This window comes from Pseudorca crassidens, chromosome 6 (assembly GCF_039906515.1).
Source record: "Pseudorca crassidens isolate mPseCra1 chromosome 6, mPseCra1.hap1, whole genome shotgun sequence".
NCBI classification, from domain to species: domain Eukaryota; kingdom Metazoa; phylum Chordata; class Mammalia; order Artiodactyla; family Delphinidae; genus Pseudorca; species Pseudorca crassidens.
Genome location: NC_090301.1, coordinates 60006472 through 60027024, shown reverse-complemented (window position 1 = coordinate 60027024; position 20553 = coordinate 60006472). Strand labels below are relative to the sequence as shown.

General features: G+C 43.1%; 1 protein-coding gene and 1 long non-coding RNA gene across 4 annotated transcripts in view; one reads left to right on the top strand and one right to left on the bottom strand.

The window, feature by feature from the left end:
• The window catches only part of ITGA6 (integrin subunit alpha 6), a 76487-nt gene that overhangs the window by 25979 nt on the left and 29955 nt on the right, over positions 1–20553 (top strand). For 2 of the 3 annotated variants that reach the window (XM_067741527.1, XM_067741528.1), the window contains exons 2-7: positions 10813–10937; positions 12569–12648; positions 14044–14299; positions 16160–16291; positions 19416–19626; positions 20338–20531. In XM_067741527.1, the coding sequence (XP_067597628.1) occupies positions 10813–10937; positions 12569–12648; positions 14044–14299; positions 16160–16291; positions 19416–19626; positions 20338–20531 (998 nt within the window). Of the gene's footprint in view, positions 1–10812; positions 10938–12568; positions 12649–14043; positions 14300–16159; positions 16292–18199; positions 18317–19415; positions 19627–20337; positions 20532–20553 lie in introns of all 3 variants that reach the window. The other variant, XM_067741529.1, reaches the window with a different exon arrangement.
• The window catches only part of LOC137226517 (uncharacterized), a 55486-nt gene continuing 44312 nt past the window's right edge, over positions 9380–20553 (bottom strand). Inside the window, exon 4 of the long non-coding RNA XR_010944387.1 lies at positions 9380–9633. This is a non-coding gene — a long non-coding RNA (uncharacterized lncRNA). The remainder of the gene's footprint in view (positions 9634–20553) is intronic.

Here is a 20553-nt window from a genome sequence, read left to right as displayed (position 1 = left end):
TTGGCAGAATAATGCTTACAAAGAGTCTATGTCCTAACCCCCCAAACCTGTGAATGTATTAGGTGAAGCGGCAAAGGGGAATTAAAGTTGCAGATGGATTAGGTTGCTAATCAGCTGACTTTAAGGTTAGCGAGATTGTCCTAGATTATCTGGGTGGGCCCCGTGTGGTCACAGGGATCCTTATAAATGTGGAAGAGGGAGGCAAAAGAGAGGTCTGAACATAATTTGCTGCTGTTTCAGATGGAAGAAGGGGCTGCGAGTCAAGGAATGCAGGCACCTTTAGAAGCTGGCAGGGGCAAGGAAACACTCTCCTCTAACCTTCAGAAGGGAGCTGCCAACACCTTGGTTTTTCAGTCTAGTGAGACCATTCTAGACTCCTGAACCACAGGAACTGTAAGATAAGAAATCTGTGTTTCAAGCCACTAAGTTGGTGGTAACTTGTTATAGCAGCCACAGAAAACTAACACACCTGCCCAACTCAAGGTCTCATTGCGTAGATGGCTGTTGCCACCAAGTCACTTGGTAGTAACGACCTCTGCTACTTGCTTTGCTTTTCAGGGCAGTGGAGAATGGCTCTTACACACCCTACCTCGAGGTGCTTGGGCTGTGGTCATTCTTCAGTGAATACTTGGGCATCGCCATGTGCTGGCACCAGCTGCAGGAGCTTGGGATAGGTTCGTGGGTTAAAAACAGCAAGATGTGTGCCTTCATGGAACTACATTCTAGATGCCTCATAGCCCTGACCTATGCAGAGGGCCGGCGGGGGCAGAGAGTTCATGTCCAGACACTCAGCCAGGCATCCGGGCACTGCTACGTGGTTGTGAATAGCAGTGACTTTCCCTGAAAAAGACGAGTCTGTTTCTACTACTTACAGGAAAACTAGAGTTTTATCCAACATACCTATACTTAGTTTTTGGGTTGTTTGGAAATGATTCTTCAGGACTAACAGCACACATTAAATACAATAATATTTGCTAATGCACAGCTCACTGCTGCTGGATATCAGTGTTTTCTTAATAAATTTATTTATTTTTTGGCTGCATTGGGTCTTCGTTGCTGCGCACAGGGTTTCTCTAGTTGCGGCGAGCTGGGGCTATTCTTCGTTGCGGTGCACAGGCTTCTCATTGCGGTGGCTTCTTTTGTTGCGGAGCACGGGCTCTAGGCGCATGGGTTTCCGTAGTTGTGGCGCACAGGCTGTAGGGCACAGGCTCAGTAGTTGTGGCACGTGGGCTCGGTAGTTGTGGCTCACGGGCTCTAGAGCTCAGGCTCAGTAGTTGTGGCACACGGGCTCAGTTGCTCCGCGGCATGTGGAATCTTCCCGGACCAGGGCTCAAACCCATGTCCCCTGCACTGGCAGGTGGATTCTTACCCACTGCGCCACCAGGGAAGCCCCTGGATATCAGTTCTTGAGTGCAGAGTTCCCTCGTATATTTTTAAATCTTCAAATAACCAGTCATCAAAATAAGAATAGTCTTTTTAAGTTTCATAACTTTAATAACGTATGTACTTTGGAAAGTCTAACATGGGAGTTAGTCTGATGATTGACAGATTTTCTGGTTCCAAAGGAGAGAGAAGCAGGCCCTTCCTCTGAAGCCATTTGACTCAGAGGCAGAGATGCGGGGTTTAGGTTAAAGCACAAGCGAGCTGTAATGCCTGTTCTCTACAGCAGGTAAAGAAGGAAGGGGAGGAAAGGACAAAACTCCTTACCAATCCTTAGCAAAAACCTGGCAGGTTACCAGGTTTGCTCATGGTGGCTGGGGGTGGTAGGTGGGGTGTGGACATTCCCCGTTGACCGCTGCTCCTTGGAAAGCAGGCACCTCCCCCTCCAGCCAGAGGAGGGACAGTGCTTCTGCCGGCGGACACCTGGAGAGTCAGCCTGGCTGCGGTGGAGAGGGGCTCTCAGAGGGCCATTGGAGCTTCGATGACCAGACAGGCTGCCCTCGGCGAGCCTGGTCATGTGGAAATTGACTGCAGGGCCTCCCGGGCCGAAGTAACTCCCCGGTACCTGGGAAACTGTGCCGTATCCAAGCACACAGTTGGACTGTAAGGATAGCATTATTAAATTCAAGTTGTTGCCTCAGTCAGGTTACATTGCTAGCTTTATACCTGAGGCTGGGACGACTGTATAGTTTATCTACCAAACTGGGACATTTTTGAGAATGAAAGGGGGCCTGGGACAATAGGAGTGAATCAGGAGTGTCCTGGGGAAACCTGGACCTATGGTCAGCCCAGTGAAGTGTTGGAAGCTTTAACCACTTTGTGGACAGCCTGACCAAAAATGACTCAGCACAACGTGGCCTTTGTGTGGAAGGGCCTAGACCTTCCAGAGGAGGAGAAGGCGTGACCCAGGGGCCTTTCTTAAGGTTCCTGTTCACAGCACAGAGAGCTTTCCAACTTGGAGGCTTTAGAGCTGTTTTCCATACACCTTTAAATATAAGGCAAGATCTATTTTTTATCCCCAAATTATCCCACCTTATATTTGAGCCCTTATACAGTCATTTTCCTCGGAGAGCTGCCCTCGTGATTACTTTACTCGAGCAACAAAATTTTGTTCGCTATAAACACATTAGCCTAAAGGGACCTCAATCAGTTATAACTGTGGGTGCTGATAGAGGTTAAATTTGTTTTAAAATATTTTAAATAAAATGATTTCAAAAAGGAAGCAAAGAAATTGAGCTCACATTTAGTAATAATTCCTCAGGATTTGACACGGTAATTGCAAGTCTTAGGTGTGGTTATAAACTTTAAAATGTCCTAGAAATGCCCTGGAAAACTGGGTTAGACATTGCTTTTCAGAAAGTAATGTCAAAGCAGCATATGGAGTTTGAATACAATTGCTTTGTAAAATAAGCGTAAAACTATTAGATAAATTTTTAATAAGATGTTATTCAAAATGTTTGCATAAATAATCAAATGTCAGTGGACTCTTTCATCTACATTCATAATGGCTTACATATACAAATTGGCCAAAAACCCGTTTTTTGGATTTTTTTTCCCCCATTCACGGAGCTTTATGAGGAATCCCTGGTATATGAGGGGTGATTGGAATGATAGAGATGTTGTGGTAACAGCTGGGAAAAGGACATTCACCTTCAAACTGCAAGGAATCCAGGCTGGGGGTGAAAATTGGATTCCTTTAAGAAATGATTGGATTTTGACTTACAGGTTCCAGATGGCTGACTAGATATACAGGTTTCCCTGCAGGCTCCTCAGGGCTCTGTGATGGCTGAGAGATTATTGCTAAAAGGCAGAAAGCAGATGAGATCTGGCTTATGGCCTTAACAAGGGAGGGAGCCACACTCAGGGGTATATCGTGCAGGGACTGAGAAAAAGGGGGCAGGTGGTCTGCCTTGTGCCCATCCTGAGAATCGTCAGGTGAGGCAGGCTCTGGGAATCAGGCGTGGATCTGGAAGTAAAGGCCTATATGCTGGACCACAGATGCCAGATGACACCTTCATTCCCCATCTCTCTGTACAGAGTATAGGACGCTGGAATTTAACACTCTGGCAAAAACAAAAAAACCATAGTGCTTTCTTTTTGGGGGGAAAGGGGTGGGGATGTTGACAGGTGCATGTTTTACAAAGCTTAAATGGTGACAGCTCAAGAATGGATTCATGCAGAGGTAAAGCAAGGCAGTTATAGTATTTAAAAAACAGCTAGGCAAAGCTGGGGCTTCTAGTGTGAATGCTGGCAGCCCAAGAATTAAGCCTTCCTCCTCTAGCATTTGAAGACTGGTTTTCGGTCTTGACAGCAGCTCCCTACTCACTCAGCCTAAAGTGATTCCTCTGTCAGCAGGCCCCACCCAGGACTCCCTTTCAGCATTCCTGATCGGGGTGAGACCAAGCCAAAAATGGACCTTTTTAGGCAACAGCAAAACAAGAGAACCAAGGATTATCAGGCATATGATGAGAGCTAGCAGCATGAAAGGGAATGGTTGAAGTAAACCAGAAGAAAAATCGGAAGGAACAGAAAATCCAGGAACAGAAGGAGAACAAAGGAAAAACAAAACCAAAAAACCTTCTAGGTAAAATGCTTAGAATATGAGAATTTGAGAATATGTGAATCCACAAAATAAGAATACGGTGCATTGTTATGTGAAAGGCGCCATCCAAACACAGAGCTTTTGGAGATTACAAATATAATTGCTGAAACTTAAATTTCATTAGAAATACTAGAAAATTAAGTCAAGTCTGGAACCAGAGAGAGGGAAGGAAAAAGTGAGAAGATTAATCCAGGAGGTCCCACTAGCTAACAGACTAGCTAACAGAGATTCCAGAAAGAACAGAAAATGGAATGAGTAAAATGACCAATGCGCCATAAGAGTTTCCTGGAAGTTGATGTCCTAAGTCTCTAGATTGAAAGAGGCCACGCAGTGCACAGTGGGCGAGAAAAGGCTCACGCACAGGTACTGTCTTGCTGTTCAGAACGCCTGGGTTAACGTGCAGAGCCTAAAAGTCACCTTTAAAGAAACGAAAATAGGACTTAACGTCAGAATTTTCATTGGCAGCACTGGACACTGGAATAAATTAGAGCAGTTCTGAAGAAAGTGTTTTTCAACCTAGATGCTACACCCAAACTATCAGTCAAGAGTGAGAGCAGAATGACATTTTTGTATATGCAGGGACTCAGTTTACCTGTCATGTACTGTTCTTTAGGATGACATTTAAGAAAACCAAATAAGAGGAAAACATGAGGTCCTAGGTCAAAGGAGACCAATCCAGGAGGGGGCAGTAAAGGGAAGTGCTAGGATGACCACATACAGCAGACCCAGATGACCCTGACTCTGTACAGCAGACCTAGAAGAACAGTCAGTCTGTGTGGTACTAGGAGGTCCAAGGGCTCTGAGGAGGACATCTGAGCAAAGAAGAGATCCTGATTTCATACTAGGTACAATTGGGAGCTTAGAAACAATTGGGGCTGGAATAAAAGCAAACAACGTAAGCGAGAAAAAATGGTAATGAGAAACGCCAAGAAAAGCTGAAGTCATGGTCCAAATGTGACGTACACCAAACAATTGATAGAATGGAAGGAAAGCAAGTCTGTTTGACCTTGATGCTAGGAACAGTATCCTTGGAGGACAAGAGCTTCTGATACTGGTCCCAGATAGAGGATAATTTCAGTGCTGTTTGGTTCAGCAGTGAATAATGTTTACCTGGTTGTACAAAAGGACAGGTGACCAAAATGTGGTTACAAGACAAATTGTAAATGGTAATAGCTCTGGTAATAGTGTAAAAGTATAGCCAATGGATGGTAGGACTTGGAGGCACCAAGAGGAAAGTTGGGGAGACAGTGCTGATAGCATCATCTCCCCAGCTGGGGAATGGAGAGATTTTGTCAGAAATTGATGAAGAGAAAGTAGAAATTTAAATATATTACTTAAAACTTAAAGGGTAGCAAATAGACGAACTAAAGTAATATAGTTATTAAACATAGGAGGCAAAGTAGCAAGTAGTTTAAGCTCTCCCCTTTTCATATTGTGGTGTCAACAGTTAATTGCCTAAAGCTGGTAAGTCAAGAAATAAATGTATTAGCATAATATCAATATCGAGCATTCTAGAGAAGTAAATCCAGAATTTAAAAGGAGTTCTGCCCAGAGAGTGGGACACGGGATGAGTGTAGAATCTGTTGCTTTCCACTGTAAGTTGTTTTTGATTTCTTGCCATCCGTATTTATTACTGTTAAAGACTGAGCTCAAAGATGGATTAAATGTAGAGGTGACACAGTTGAATTATTAATACCATCTTCTAATTAAGGTTTAATTTGGACAAACTAAGAAGGCTGTTTTAAATTAAGCAATAATAGTGTCCTTGTTCTAATGAAGCAATATTTCACATTTCCTGGGACAAAGTTGCATAGCTAGAGGCAGAATCTTTAATCCTTGAGGAAATGAATTATTGCCAAAAACAATGAAGCAAAGCTGCTACTGTCCTTAGAGTTTTAAAAGTACCCCAGTGTTTAGAACTTTTGGTTGATGTAGTTATGCAAAAGTATACTGGCTCTGCTTGGGGGAGAACTTGACTATAGGAAATAGGAGTATGGCTTGCTTGAAGTTTGAAATAACCTTGTGGTTAATAGCATGATAAGGGTCCTGCATCTTTGTGCCAAGAATTTTGATCTAGACTCCAAAGGCCTGAATTTATATCATGTCCTCGGTCACTGCCACACTTGTGCAGTTTGCCTTTTACATTGTATTCTATTTCAAATTTCATTTCTCATCTTTAAAGATGATGTGGTTTTACACATTTTGAGTTTTGTATTTTAAAGGTAAGTTTCCAATATGTTGGAATCCCAAGGCAGTGTTTATGTCAGTACAGATTGAAACAGTGGAGGTGATTGTCCAATGGCCCCGTGGAGAGCAACTTGGGAAGTAATTTTTCCTGTTCCTTTTGGTGTCTAAAACGATCTTAGTTCAAATCCAGATTCTTGCCCTTCCTTGATTACAGTTTTTCTTTTGACCTGATATATGGGAATAGGTTTCTAAGACCCTGTTCTGTTCATTTCCACCACTTCCCTTCAAAAGCCGTAACTTCATGTTCCTTGGTCCCTGTCACTCTGAATGTGAGGTGTGACTGTAGCTCTGAATTCCTCCAGTGGTACTGGGTGGGTCAGTAAAAAGCAGCAGCTGCTTAAAAGAAAATGAACAGCCTGGCAGATGCTTCCCTGGGCCCTAGGAGCTGCTGTGGACATCCATCCCTGCAGTGCCCAGAGCTCCTGGCGCTCACATTAAACCCAGCCTCAAAGGGAAAAAAGTGGGATTTGAGCAGAAACTGGATGTTGGTGTGGCCTGAGTCTTCCCCCCAGATGCAGACTGTCTCCCCTAGAGCTGCACTCGCTGTGCTATCCCAGGAGCTGGCTGGGTTCTGAATGGCTTAGGCCAGTGCCCAGGTCCTAAAGGACTTAATGAGGAAGTAGATGGGTTGCACCGGGGATGGTGTCATCGACTGGTTACAGCTCTATTTTCAGTTCTTTATCCTTGCCAGACATAGCCTCAGCTAATGGGCTGTGACCTCCTGTGATTAAGGCTGGTTCTAAGCAGAAATCAGAGTTTGCTTATTTCCTGAACAAGAGACGGTGACTTTCCCGTGAGGATTAAGACACCTGCCAGTTGTTGACTTTGGTTGGGGGTACCGTGTTCCTCCATCAAGGTGCTTCCTCACCTTTTCTATGACTGATTTTGTCTGACTTATAGCTCTACCTGCTCTCCCCATCACTGTCTTCCTGTAAGTGTGGTCCCAGGGAATGGGGTGCGGCTAGAGCAGGGGCACCCCCCACTGATGGGTGTCTGGTTTTCCCCCTCTGGCTGCCTGTGGCCTGAGGCCTCAGAGCACCCCGCCTCCTCCGTCTGAGCTAGGACAGATTCCGAAGCGGGGCTCATTGTGCCAACTGTCCAGGGACCTGGGAGGAAGGATAGTGCTGGGAACACAAGGCAGCTAACATTATTCTCCAGAGGTACATTTCTCTTATTTTGTCAAGTTCCCTTTTCCTATGTGTTGTCCCCTCTCCCACGCCCCCCAATCTTCCAGCTGCTTCCATCCTTCTCTGGTCAGCTTTCAGATGCAGTAGCCACCCCAAAGAATGCGGGGGAACTTCTGCAAGAGCTTGGCATTCGTAGCATCCGGGAAATTTTGTCGCCACAGCCCTATAACTAGCCAGCCAACTGGAGTGAAAGGGTTCCTGCGTGGTAGAGGCCCACCCTTTGAGGGCCTGGGAAGCAGTGGAATCTGCAGGTACCGAAGAGGGAGAAGCCCTCCCACGCAGCCAGGGGAAAAGAGGCTGGAGGGAGCCGCTTGCTCTGAAGGACTGTCCATGTAAATGGAACAATCTCCACAGCTTTTTCAACAACAGGAAACCCGGAAGCACCTGTCCCCTGCTGGGGACAAACGGTCAGCGGAAGCCAAGGGCTCTGAGGCGCTGCGCAGGTGCGCATCTGTGGCCTTTTGCACCGGAACGCGGAGCTCCGCAGATCAGGCTGCCCATCCCCAATCCCGTCTTGTTGCATCGCCGATTCCTACTCTTCCATTTCCTCCGGCCCCTTCCCTCTCAGCCTGTGCACATGCTGTGCCCCTCACTGGGCCACCTCCAGCTCCTGTCATCTCTAGGTGACACACGCTCCAGGGCAGGTTTAGCGCCCTCTGGACCGGCGTGGCACTCTGCCCCGGCCTCCCATTGCTTCTACCTCCCTGTGGTTTAAAGACCCGATTATGGATCTGGCTCTCACAGGGCCAGGGTTTGGCAGGGAGGGGGACAATTCTTACTCACCCTAGGAGGCTCTTGAATGTTTGTGGAATGAATAAGTGAACAAATGAGCGAGGACGGTCAACGGGAAATAACAAGCCCCAGTACCTGCCTATGGTAGCTTGCCAGGCTCCTTGGGCGGGGATGAGGAGAGGAAGTGGTCAGAGAAGGCACACAGTAATAACCTTGGAACTCCTGGCCTGCTCTGCTCTTTATAGCCTTGCCTGTTGGAGTCGTTACCTTTACAGGAAATCTCCTCATGACCTTCACCCCACCCAGCTGCAATAATGCTTCGCCTCCGCCTTCCCTCACCCTTTCTGAATTAATCTTAGTAAATGGAACAGTTCTTGTTTCAATGTTTCATTTGTGTAGGTTTTGCCCTTTCATTTAAATTGTAAACACCTTAAAATCCCGGGTTTTATTTTCCTAGGAGCGAGCAATTTAGAGCAATGGAGAAAACATTACTCCAAGGTAGTTTTTTTTCCTGGCTCCCAACTAGCTGTGAGGTCTTAGGGACAGGGTACTTACCCTCCTCCCCAAAGCCCCTGTTTCCTCGTCTGTGAAGTTAGAGGGCTGGATGCATTTTCCGGCACTTCCAGTGCCCACATCCTGTGATTTTGTGCTTCTGACCCTAGCACTTTGCTTATCCCTTGAAGTACTTAGACAGGGTTCCATCTCCACCCCTGCTGGATAATTGAGCTTGTTCACTCACAGTGTAGCCAAGTTCACCTCTCAGCTCTTTGTCAGTGCTCCTGGGATTAAGAATGACATTAGCGGAATAGGTGTGGGACAGCCCTTGGCCTTGCCTCTGCACAGAAGTTCCAGGCACCAAGGACCCCAGCTTGGTCCTGCAGTTCTGTACTTTGGTGTGTTTTTGTTTCATCCCTTAAATGTTGGACGAATTGGAGGTGGAGGCTGATGGTGCTTCCACCCAAGGGTCTGGGAGGAAGGATGGTGCAAGGGATGCATGTTCCCACACAAGCCAGCCATCGTTCTGTAAGACCCGCCTCACTGGTTCTCCCTGGGCAGAGTCTGGCTCCCGTCTCTGTTTTCTGAGTGCATTTTCTTTGCATTGTACCCACTGCGTTGCATTGGTTTAAAAAAAAAATTTTTTTTAAATCCTTTATTGGGATCACAGCAAAGACAAAAGTGGTAAGGACTGTCCTGTGTGTGGGGTTGTTTATTTGTTTCTTTGTTCTTTTGTTTTTGGCATCTGAGATTTGTGAGTTTCTTGAAGGCCAGGAGTGGCTTTTCTGTTTTGGGAGTTGGTTGTTCACATTCGTGTTCCCAGCCCTTTTCCCCAACTCCAGCCTGGTTTCCCTTTCAGCTCTGTTTCTCTGTCCAGTCAGGTGTATGTTCTTTCTCTTTGTTTCTTCTCTTCTTGTCAGTCAGCCAGACCTCAAAGATTGTAAAACTGATGGTGAGTAAAGGGCATTAATTAAAAAGAACACAGCAGAAAGGTAGTGGGTCTCCAAAGATCCCTCTGGCTGGGAAACAGATTTTCAGGATTGTGGGTTTGACTTAGGAGCCCCTCTTACTGGAGATGGCAAGAACCCTGAGGTGGGAGGGGAGAGGGAATATTAGGATGCCTAGTACGTAAGTGGTATCCCTGAATCCTTGGTGGGGATTAATTGGACGATAAAGGAGGAGCTTGTGGAGATGACCAAAATGCCAGGAAGTAAGAATTGATGCAGAAAGAGGCCGCAAAAGAGTAATTCAGTTGAGTTGTATCTTGGGCACAGGTTTGGTTCCAAATCTGTGTTGTTAAAAGGTAAACTGAGGCATATTAAAAACTGGACGAGTTTGAGCAGAAATCAGTGCGAACCTGGCAGCGTCAAGCGGAAGTGGTTAGCGGTGCTCCACTGACAGGAGCAGGGAAAGACACAGGGAAAGTAAGGAAGCAAAGCAAGGAAATGATTTGATGGGACGGACACAGTTTGTGATTGGTTGCCCTTAGGGTTTGGTTTTGCAACAGTGAGGCGTTTACAGGCTGAGATTTTGGTTCGCTTCCGTAGGCTGCCGCAGCGTTAGAGCCACCTCAGTCTGATGGCCTCCCGGTTTAATTAATGACAGTGTAAAAACTGGAAATCTGGGGGACATTCAAAATTACCTTTGAAAACCACCCCCAGGAAGGCACAATGTTGGAAAGGGGCGTGTATCATCGCTTGTTGAGTTTAATGGGACCATTTTTCTTCTCCAGTGTGGGAGTGTTTGTTGTGTCTGGGTTCCTTATAATGTCCTTGGCATAGGTGCAGGGGGCAAGCTCTGTGCAAAGCGTGGCTTCTGAAACACCAGAATCGTGCTCCACGGAGAGCTGCTGATTCGATGAGAGACGCGCGTATCCTTCACCTTGTTTCAACAACCCTTCTTCTTGTGCTTGACTTGCATCGTTGTGTGTGTGTGTGTGTGTGTGTGTGTGTCACAGGGCTCTGCTTTTGTTCTCCCTCACCACCTAAACTGGCAGAGAATTAGGGGACTCCTTGATAAAGAATAACCCCAGTATCTCCTGGTTCTGACTGATTGAAACGTTACATGCGTATTCAACTCAAATCTGCAAATTCTCTGCTTCATCAACAGGTTGCTCGTGGGGGCCCCACGGGCAGTGGCCCTTCCGCTGCAGAAGGCCAACAGAACAGGAGGCTTGTACAGCTGCGACATCACCTCCCGGGGGCCGTGCCCACGGATTGAATTTGATAACGACGGTGAGTTCTTCTGCACTCGCTCAGGGTTCCCTTGACCAACTTGCCTTGTATCCCACTTGCCCTTTCCAGGCGGAAGGAAAGGGGGGGGACAAGCATTTATTCCTGGAGAGGGGGCCTCTGTTAATTGCATCAGCCTCGTCTGTTTCTTGCTTGCCCTGAGCACATTTACGTTTTAAGTCACTGGGCTGCAGCGTAGTTCCTGCCCGCCCCCCTACCCAACTCTGCTTTCTAAACTGATATGGTGTATCGATGTCGCCACCTAGTGATGTGTTGAGGTTCTACGGGAGAGAAACTATTCACAGCCGCGAAGAAAATTGAATGTGTGTTTTGTACTCAGCGGCCAAAAGTTCTCATTTGCTGTTAAAATATTTGGGAGAAAGACTGTTTAAACATCAGATCTCTCTAAAATGAAAGCTGGCCAACATGGATAAATTTTGCGCTACTATCTCAGTTAGAGGCTTGTTTTGCACAGATTCTGTGTGGTAGGCAGAGCAATTAGGGTCCTGAGAAGCTGCAACAAAACCTAGTTTGACATTCTTGGTCTAAGCAGATTTGCAGATTCATGTTTATGTTCTTCTCTTGCTTTTTCATCTTTTTAGCAACAGCATTTGTTTTTGGGTTTTTTTTTTTTTTACTGATTAGAAAATAATACATGTTAATTGTGGGAAACTTGTAAATGACTTTGAACTGTAAGGAAAAAACCCAGACCCACTGATAATGTAGGCATAATTGCTCTTTACTTAACATTTTGGCATTTTTTCCTTCTGTCTACCTAAAGTTGTTAGGTTTCATAGTTTGTTGTTTTTTTTTTTTTGGTACGTGGGCCTCCCATTGTTGTGGCCTCTCCCACTGTGGAGCACAGGCTCCGGACGCGCAGGCCCAGCGGCCACGGCTCACGGGCCCAGCCGCTCCGCGGCATGTGGGATCTTCCCGGACCGGGGCACGAACCCACGTCCCCTGCATCGGCAGGCGGACTCTCAACCACTGCGCCACCAGGGAAGCCCCAGGTTTCATAGTTTTGTAATGATTCAAGATTGGAAATCATGCCTGCCTTCTCATTGGGGAAGGCAAAAATTCGGATGTAGGGTCAAACAGTAGGCTCAGATTGATACTGAAATGAGCACATGGTGAGATTTATGGTTTCCCTCTCTCTCTTCTTTTTGGAGGAAGGAGGTAAAAATAAATATATCACTTTCCTTTTCTGCATTGATAGGAAGATATAAAGTGAGTCTGAGGCCTTGTCTTCCCATCTGCAGTAAAGAAGAGTTCATGCTATTATGTAACAAATTTGGGAGTATGTAGAGAAGTATCCACTTTTTGTTAGTTTGGATGGTAGTTTCTGTACTTGGGACCCTGGATGTCAGAGAAAGTGAAGGGCTACCAGGTAAAGGTATGTATTTTATATAAAGAATTTGATGAATCATTCATACCAATAATCACTCACCCGTTTTCTTAAGATGAGAAGTAATTTTTCTGGATTGAGTAACTAAATTTCCTAAGTGTTTAGACTTGGAGTCAAGGCAATTTAGAAGCTGTTTCTTATATTTTTGTTCATTTATTGGTTCATTTCCTGTTGCAATGGCTTTGAAGTCCTAACTCTGTTTGTGTAACCTGTGCTGCTTTCTCCACAGCTGACCCTTCATCGGAAAGCAAGGAAGATCAGTGGATGGGGGTCACCGTCCAGAGCCAAGGTCCAGGGGGCAAAGTTGTGGTAAGTGTAGAGAAGTGTGTCCATTCCACAGTGTCTGAGTGCCTGTTGTGTGCCACTGCTGGGCTTACAGTATTGAACAAAACAGGTAGAGCTTCTGCCTGCATAGAGTATACATTCTAGAAAACTGACTGCTTTAAAGCAAGAATTGATGTCAAGAAAAAATGAAAGCATTATTTTTCCTGTGACTTCTGATCTATTTTGAAATAGCTCTACGATCTGCTTTTCTTTAGAACTTTCAGATTCAAAGAACTTATTTAAAAACCGTTACCAATGTCCCTAAAACTCTAGGTGGTCTTAAAACAAGAAGCAAAGCAAAACGAGACATGCTTCACTTTGTTATACAGCAGAAACTAACACAACATTGCAAAGCAATTATACTCCAATAAAGATGTTAAACAAAAAAACTAGGCATGCTTTTTGTCTCAGGAACTATGTAGCTATTATAGATGAGTTATGAAAAAAAATATGTGAATGGTCATGGAAAGTAAGGATCAGATAATTTTAAACTCTTTTATTATATATTCTGAGCTTCTTCAAATAGAAGTGGTAACGAAGAAAAAAGGGTCTGTTAGATGGAGTGTGCGAGGTGGCCTTGGAGGTGCCAGGCTGGATTATGATGATCTTTCTGTCTCTTTCAAAATCTGGTTGCTGTAACAAATTTATGTAGAATTTTGAGAAAAGTGAGAATTTTACCAAACACTGAATTTTTATATCTAAGGGGATGCCTCATGGGAAATTGACTTGGACATTGTAAAGTGTTTTCAGCCTGTTATATGGAGGGTGGCCATGAATACCCTGTAAAATTAGAGATTATTTCATCTCTCCCAGCAGTGTAATTGTCTCTGCCTTTTAAAATAAACTTAATCTCAAGAGTTCAGAGGATAAGTTACTTAGTATTGATTATAAGGAAATAGTATAGGTAAAAGGAAAATGTCTTTGTTTTAGCAGTGTTAGCCTGATCCCTGTGAAAATATGTCCATGATTTCTCTCCTCTGGAATATGAGTACTTGTTTTCACAAACATACTGATGTGAAGGTTTATATAGCCACTAAAAACCAATTAAACTGAGAAGATGAAATAGGGTGTTTCCCACTGTTTATGTGACAAGTAAATTTATAAATAAATTTGCCTGTGGATTACAGATGGGCATTCAGTATTTGGATTGGAGCAGTATTCTCAGGCTGAGGGCAAGACAGAAGCCCTGTGCTAGAGAATGGTCTCCTTGCAACTGTGGGGAGGAAGATTTGCTGGTTTTCAGATCCAATCTCAGGAGGAGGCCACATTTAACATCCCACTTAGAATTAACCTCTTGATTATTGACAACTTCATCAATCTGTAATGAAAGACGTAGGGTTTGCCGATGTGTATGGGCTACTTTATTCCATCTGTTTGCAGACATGTGCTCATCGATATGAAAAAAGGCAGCATGTTAATACAAAACAGGAATCCCGAGACATTTTTGGAAGGTGTTACGTCCTAAGTCAGAATCTCAGGATTGAAGATGATATGGATGGAGGAGACTGGAGTTTTTGCGATGGCCGATTAAGAGGTCATGAAAAATTTGGTTCTTGCCAACAAGGTGTGGCAGCTACTTTCACTAAAGACTTTCATTACATTGCGTTTGGAGCCCCAGGCACTTACAACTGGAAAGGTATGACGTGTGCATTTATAGAAATAGAGATTAGAATTATTACATGATTGCTATTATATGCACCATGATTTAGTACATTTTAAATGAAAACAAAATGTGTTATAAGGCACTTTTATGTTGTAGAAGTAGGGTAGGATAGCAAAATATCTAAATTCTGATTTTTAAAAACAAATAATGTTCAAAATGTATGTTTTAAGAGATTTTTCCCCCTTTGCCAGCAGTTTACATTAATATAAGTAATTAACTTTCTTCTGTAAGAATATAATTAACATTAGTTTTTGCTGTTTTGTATTTGCCTGTTTCATGAAGCTGAAAGTTTTAATTTTAAGGTAGGGATCGGAAAACTGAAAATAATTGAGTGGTGTCATGTACAAATAACATTGTATTAATACAGACTTTTTTTTTTTTTGCGGTACGTGGGCCTCTCACTGTTGTGGCCCCTCCTGCCGCAGAGCACAGGCTCCGGACGTGCAGGCTCAACGGCCACAGCTCACGGGCCCAGCCGCTCCGAGGCATGTGGGACCTTCCCGGACCGGGGCACGAACCCGTGTCCCCTGCATCTGCAGGCGGACTCTCAACCACTGCGCCACCAGGGACGCCCTAGACATTTTTTCATTATGTATTATCTTAAAAGGCTGTGTTTTGCTAATAAAGCAGTATAGTTAGAAGCATAGATGTCAAATTAGGGAATTTTGAGATGATTTTGGATAACTTCTGGAAAGATTGTTTAATGGTATTGTTTAAATAATTTCGTGATATAGGTAAAAGGAGACACCGGGAGGGAGGGAAGGAGGGAGGGAGGGAGAAGAATGGCCTGCATTTTTTGCCTGGATGAACATGGTCAGTGCTCCTGTAGTAAAAGTTCAACTTCTCTGAAGAAATTAAGCAGGTGTAGAAAAACCACTGTGTTATAAAGGACAATTAACCTTACTGTAATCCGTAGTGAAGAGAAGTGCATCTGATTTGGAAATAAGACTTTTTTTTGAGAAATTTATTAAAATAAATCCTGTGTTATAACATTTTCACTAGTCAGGAAAAACTTAGGAAAATTTTCCCTTTTTCCATTCAGAAATTTCCTATTAGAAATGAGCCTTGAGAACACCTTGCTCGATAGCAACCTTTGGGAGGAATTTCCTTTGGGCTCCCCGGCCCCAACCAAAACTTCCACGTAACAGCATTTGTCAGGTTATCTTGACCTAATCGAAATAACACATGAATTTAGAAATTTTTTTATTTTAGCAAGAATAGAGGCCATACATAGTAAAACAAAACAATAAAAACACCCATCAATTATGTATGGTTTAATTTACGGGAAACATGTTTTATCTGCTTTATAAATTCTGACTTAAAATGTTACCATTTATAGTGGACTATGTGAGATCTTCTCTTTTCAATTATTAGCTGTGAAAATTTTTTAAAGCTTTTAAATCTTTGGTTAAAGTGATTGGAAGAAAAGATCAAACTACTAATCTTACTTTCACAGTACAGTAAAAAGATAAATTGATTTAGGATTATAGAAAATGTAAAATATATCAGGTTCATATAATTTAAAAGTTTTTTGTAGGTTTAGTTAACTAAGTAAACATTCCATTTTCCATCTAGTGTCATGGCATTATAAAGATAATTCATGAAAATGCATGGGCGTTTTTTTTTTATTACTAGAACAAATTTGTTTGATGTAAAAATCTACACGAACATGATTTTTTAACTTTAATAACCTCAAAAGTCATCTTTCTTCTCCTTTTCTTCCTTCAGACTTTTCTTTCTGTGCTTAATGATAACACGAGGAATGTTTATTAGGAACCATCTATTTTATTTTGTTTCATCTTCATTTTTTTTTTAAACATTTCATTCTTTTAGGGATTGTTCGCGTAGAGCAAAAGAATAACACTTTTTTTGACATGAACATCTTTGAAGATGGGCCTTATGAAGTTGGTGGAGAGACTGACCATGATGAAAGTCTAGTTCCTGTTCCTGCTAACAGTTATTTAGGTAGGAACGAGAGTAGACGGCATGCCTGCCTCTTCAGATGCCTCTGTGTGACACCGCTGTCACAGGACCCTGGACTGCTAGGCTGAGAAGAGGCCAGGTTGGAGCCAGGGGACTGTGGCTGCATTTACTGGAATTTAAGCCTTGGTGATCCCAAGGTAACCTGACTGAAGCTTGGGATCCTTCCCGTCTCACCTGAGCTTGCTCAAAGCAGGAGGAAACCTACTACTGTCTCCTAAAATCTTCTGTCCTCCTGTGTGGAGGTCTGTTTCCTGAGCTAGTGTCGGCCTCTGTAACCTGAGGCAGGCTGTTCATGCATGGATGTTAGCAGGAGGCTGAAATGCCTTCCCTCTCCCTTCAGTGCCTCTTTTTGGAGAAAGACTCTTTAAGAGCTGCATTTATGAAGTTACTCTTAAGTGGCAGGTCAAGACCTCCAGGTCCATCCTCTGTGATTGCTGTTCTCCACGGGTTGGCCTTGCTCCTGGATTGGGGCCCTCTTGTCACAAAGCCCCTGGCGGGTGGCACGGGGGCTTTACAGCTGAGCCTAAGCAGGAGTGCTAAGGCAGCTCTTGAGGACACCCGGATTGTGTCTAAGTGCCAATTCCTTAACTCCTAAGGCTTGTTTGCATTACTAATGGGTGTCCTAAATTATTCATGTGCATTATGGTAATTACACAAAGGCTTTTAAAAGCTTTAATTCTTGGTATGAGTTGACATAAAGAATAATTACTGTGCAATTCTTGGAAAAAATGTAAAAAATCTCCTAAACCTAAATAGTAACCTATTCTTTTTCAAAAATAGAGACATACCCATATGCTAGAGATATTACTAGAACAATGGAAGGTTAAAAAAAGAGAAAAAATAGGTGTAGATCTAAAAATAATTCTAAACAAGGTATTAGTAAATGTATTCTTCAAAAATTTTTGTAATTATATAGATATGTATGAACAATACTGTTAATTAAAAAAAAAAAAAAACTCTTCAGAAACTTCCCCACCCCCAAATTAAAAACTTGGTGTGAAGGCAAGAAGGGACAAAAGTTATACTTACCGCTTTTTAAGCACCTACTATGTGCTATAAATCACACACTATACTTACTACTTTATAGGTCTTATTTGATCTTCCCAACAATATAAAATAAGTATCATTGTCCCTCTGTTGCTGATGGGGAGAAAAAAAACTTGTGCCTTAGGGACATTAATTTCCTAGTTCAAGGTCACACAATTAGTAATCCCCTAGCCAAGGGAAGAAACTCTTATGAAAATGACTGGGGCAGGGTGGGAAGCAGCTGGGAGTGTGAATGTTGTTAGTGGCTTTGCAGGACAGGAAGGGAACACAAGGCCAAGTGGTTTGGAGTGTCAATTATTAAATAGGCTTTTTCAGGGTAAAATCCTTTCCAAGGTAAATATTATCAACAAACCAATATTTTATTTGAATAAATTTTGACAGACAACCTCTCTTCAAATGGGTTATTTAGGAATTAAGTTTATGGTATTTCAAGTTAATGGCTTTGGTCAAGAAACCAACACTTTGGTCTGTAAGATAGATGCCCATGGATTTTATAAACTTAGTTTGTTGGAACATTTGAAAATATTAAACATTTTTTATTGAACGCATTTGCCACTTTTGGAATGAATTTCCTCAAACGTGGTTGCCTGGGGGGGAAAAGAGTGTCAAGTTTGTACTGTTACATTTTGGTTGTCCATGCTGTCTGTGCATCTGTCATTTCAAAAAAAGCAGTAGGTTTTAGGAATAAAATGATCTGCATGAGGTTTGGAAGCTGGCAAAGAGGGTGGCTTGCCGGATGCAGTGGTGGCCTCATCATCCGGCGAGCACGGCTGTAGCTGGCGTGCCTCTTACCGAGTATAATTGCTTTTTCTTCAATCTCTTCCGTCCCGTGCATGTGTACAGGCCTGCTGTTTTTGACCAGCATTTCCTATACAGATCCCGATCAGTTTGTTTATAAAACACAGCCTCCCAGGGAGCAGCCCGACACATCCCCTGATGTGATGATGAATAGCTACCTAGGTTTGTGACCTCTGAGATGACAAATAAATTGTCTTGGTCATGGTCATTTAAGAATTTTTTTTTTGATCCATACAGAGCATAAATCTTTTTATTTTCTATTTCATTTCAAGTGAAGCACACATGAAAAGCATGTCGTGGTTGAGGCGCTGCAGACAGATGGCTTCCAGAGCTGGATTCAATTGTATCGCCCTCTTCTAAACTTGTAGCTCATCCTATTTTTTGACTCACTTCACAATTTGAGAACTGCAACAGTAGTGGTGAAGCTTTTTGTAAATAAAACCCAATAAAAAGGGTGAGCTTATAGTATTCTGCATCTGCCTCGCCTTTACATAGGAAGATTGGCTTAATTTGAATGACTTTGATATGGGCGTTTGTGTTTGCTTGCCATTTAACCTCAATATTGGTAATCTGACATCCTACCTGATGCTTTATGGTGAGGTGTTCTACCGTTTTTCTGCCCTCTGAACAAGTATGTAATTGATACAGATGACAACTTGCTCACCTCTATTGTTTATACCAGGTTCTCAAACACTCGAGCTCATCAATCATGGTTTTGTTTGCATGTTTGTGTCTGAGAACTGAGTTGACCCCAAATAGTGAAACGCTGTCAGTGGTATATTAATGTTGTTCGCATTCTTATTCTTGCCTGACGACCAAGGAGATTGAGTACAGAAGTTACTAACTACTACATTAGAGCAAAACCCTATAACATGCACTCAATTACACTATGTCAGGTTGTATCCCAGTATATAGTATGTAACTTTCCCATGATAATTTAGTATCTAGCTTGATCTCCTTTTACAGCAGTTTCAGTATTAAAATGGGGTTCAAACTGATTCTTAAGTTGCATGAATGCTTCATGATTCAAGTTACACAGATGCCAAATAGTATAGGTGCTTTTCTTTAAAAGTCTTAATACATTCCCATAGAAAGCAATGCAGTAGCCTACTACTTTGTACTTGTGTCACATCTCTTGGCTCTGTGACTCTTATCGTAGATGTGATAGCTGGTGGGGAGGGTCAGAGGAGAGTGGTGGGAGTAACCAGTGTTACATACCTCCTGAAAAACAGAGTTGATATGTACTGTTTTGTTTTTCTAGGGTTTTCTTTGGACTCAGGGAAGGGTATTGTTTCCAAAGATGAGATCACTTTTGTATCTGGTGCTCCTAGAGCCAATCACAGCGGAGCTGTGGTTTTGCTTAAAAGAGACCTGAAGTCTGCGCACCTTCTCCCTGAGCACATATTTGACGGGGAAGGGCTGGCTTCTTCATTTGGCTATGACGTGGCAGTGGTGGACCTTAACAAAGATGGGTAAGAACCTCTTAGGTTATTTTTTATGTGCAAAGAATTCATTGCTGCTCTGGCTTCTGTAGGTCTTGAGAAGAAATATCCTTTCAGGTTAGTTGATGGAAAAAATATTTCTGCTGCCAGGTCTTTACCATTCCATCACTCTTCCTCACTTATATTTTGGCAGTAGGCATCCGTTACCCTCCCCAGCGGGTAGGATTACATTTTCAGTTTTCAGTTTTACTATGTGCTGGGATCATGGGTCCGTGAGAATTAAACTTTAACTCAAAAAAAAAAAAAAAAAAAAAAAAAACCACCTACGAGGTTCTGTTCTCTGGTTTCTTGAGGGGCTGTTGGAGCATCCAGAATGTCCTGTTGAAAGTAGGGATTGGTGACAAAGTCAATACAAAGGTCTCTGTGGCTGGTGGTGCCAGTTTGGGTCTCGTAGAGAGATGAAGGTGGAGGGGAGTGGAATCTTTACTGGGAGTCTGCGCACTATAGATGTAACTTGGGAACTGGCTTCAAGTTCTTACTCTTGATATTTTTCTTTGGGTGTTTATTAGAGGCTACCTTGGTTTTTAAAAAATACTTTAATTGATGATATATAAATTCCAGATTTGAGGTCCTTTTATCATATCTCTTTGTGTCCTTAATACCTGGGCATGTGGGATTCTCCCTAAGCTCGCTGGTATTTTAGCCAATGGTTCACAGTTCTTCCCCTCATTATGTTTTCAGGTGGCAAGATATAGTTATTGGAGCCCCACAGTATTTTGATAGAAGTGGAGAAGTCGGAGGTGCAGCGTATGTCTACATTAACCAGCAAGGCAGATGGAATAATGTCAAGCCAATTCGTCTTAATGGAACCAAAGATTCTATGTTTGGCATTGCGGTCAAAAATATCGGTGATATTAATCAAGATGGCTACCCAGGTAGACAATAGATTATGAATTG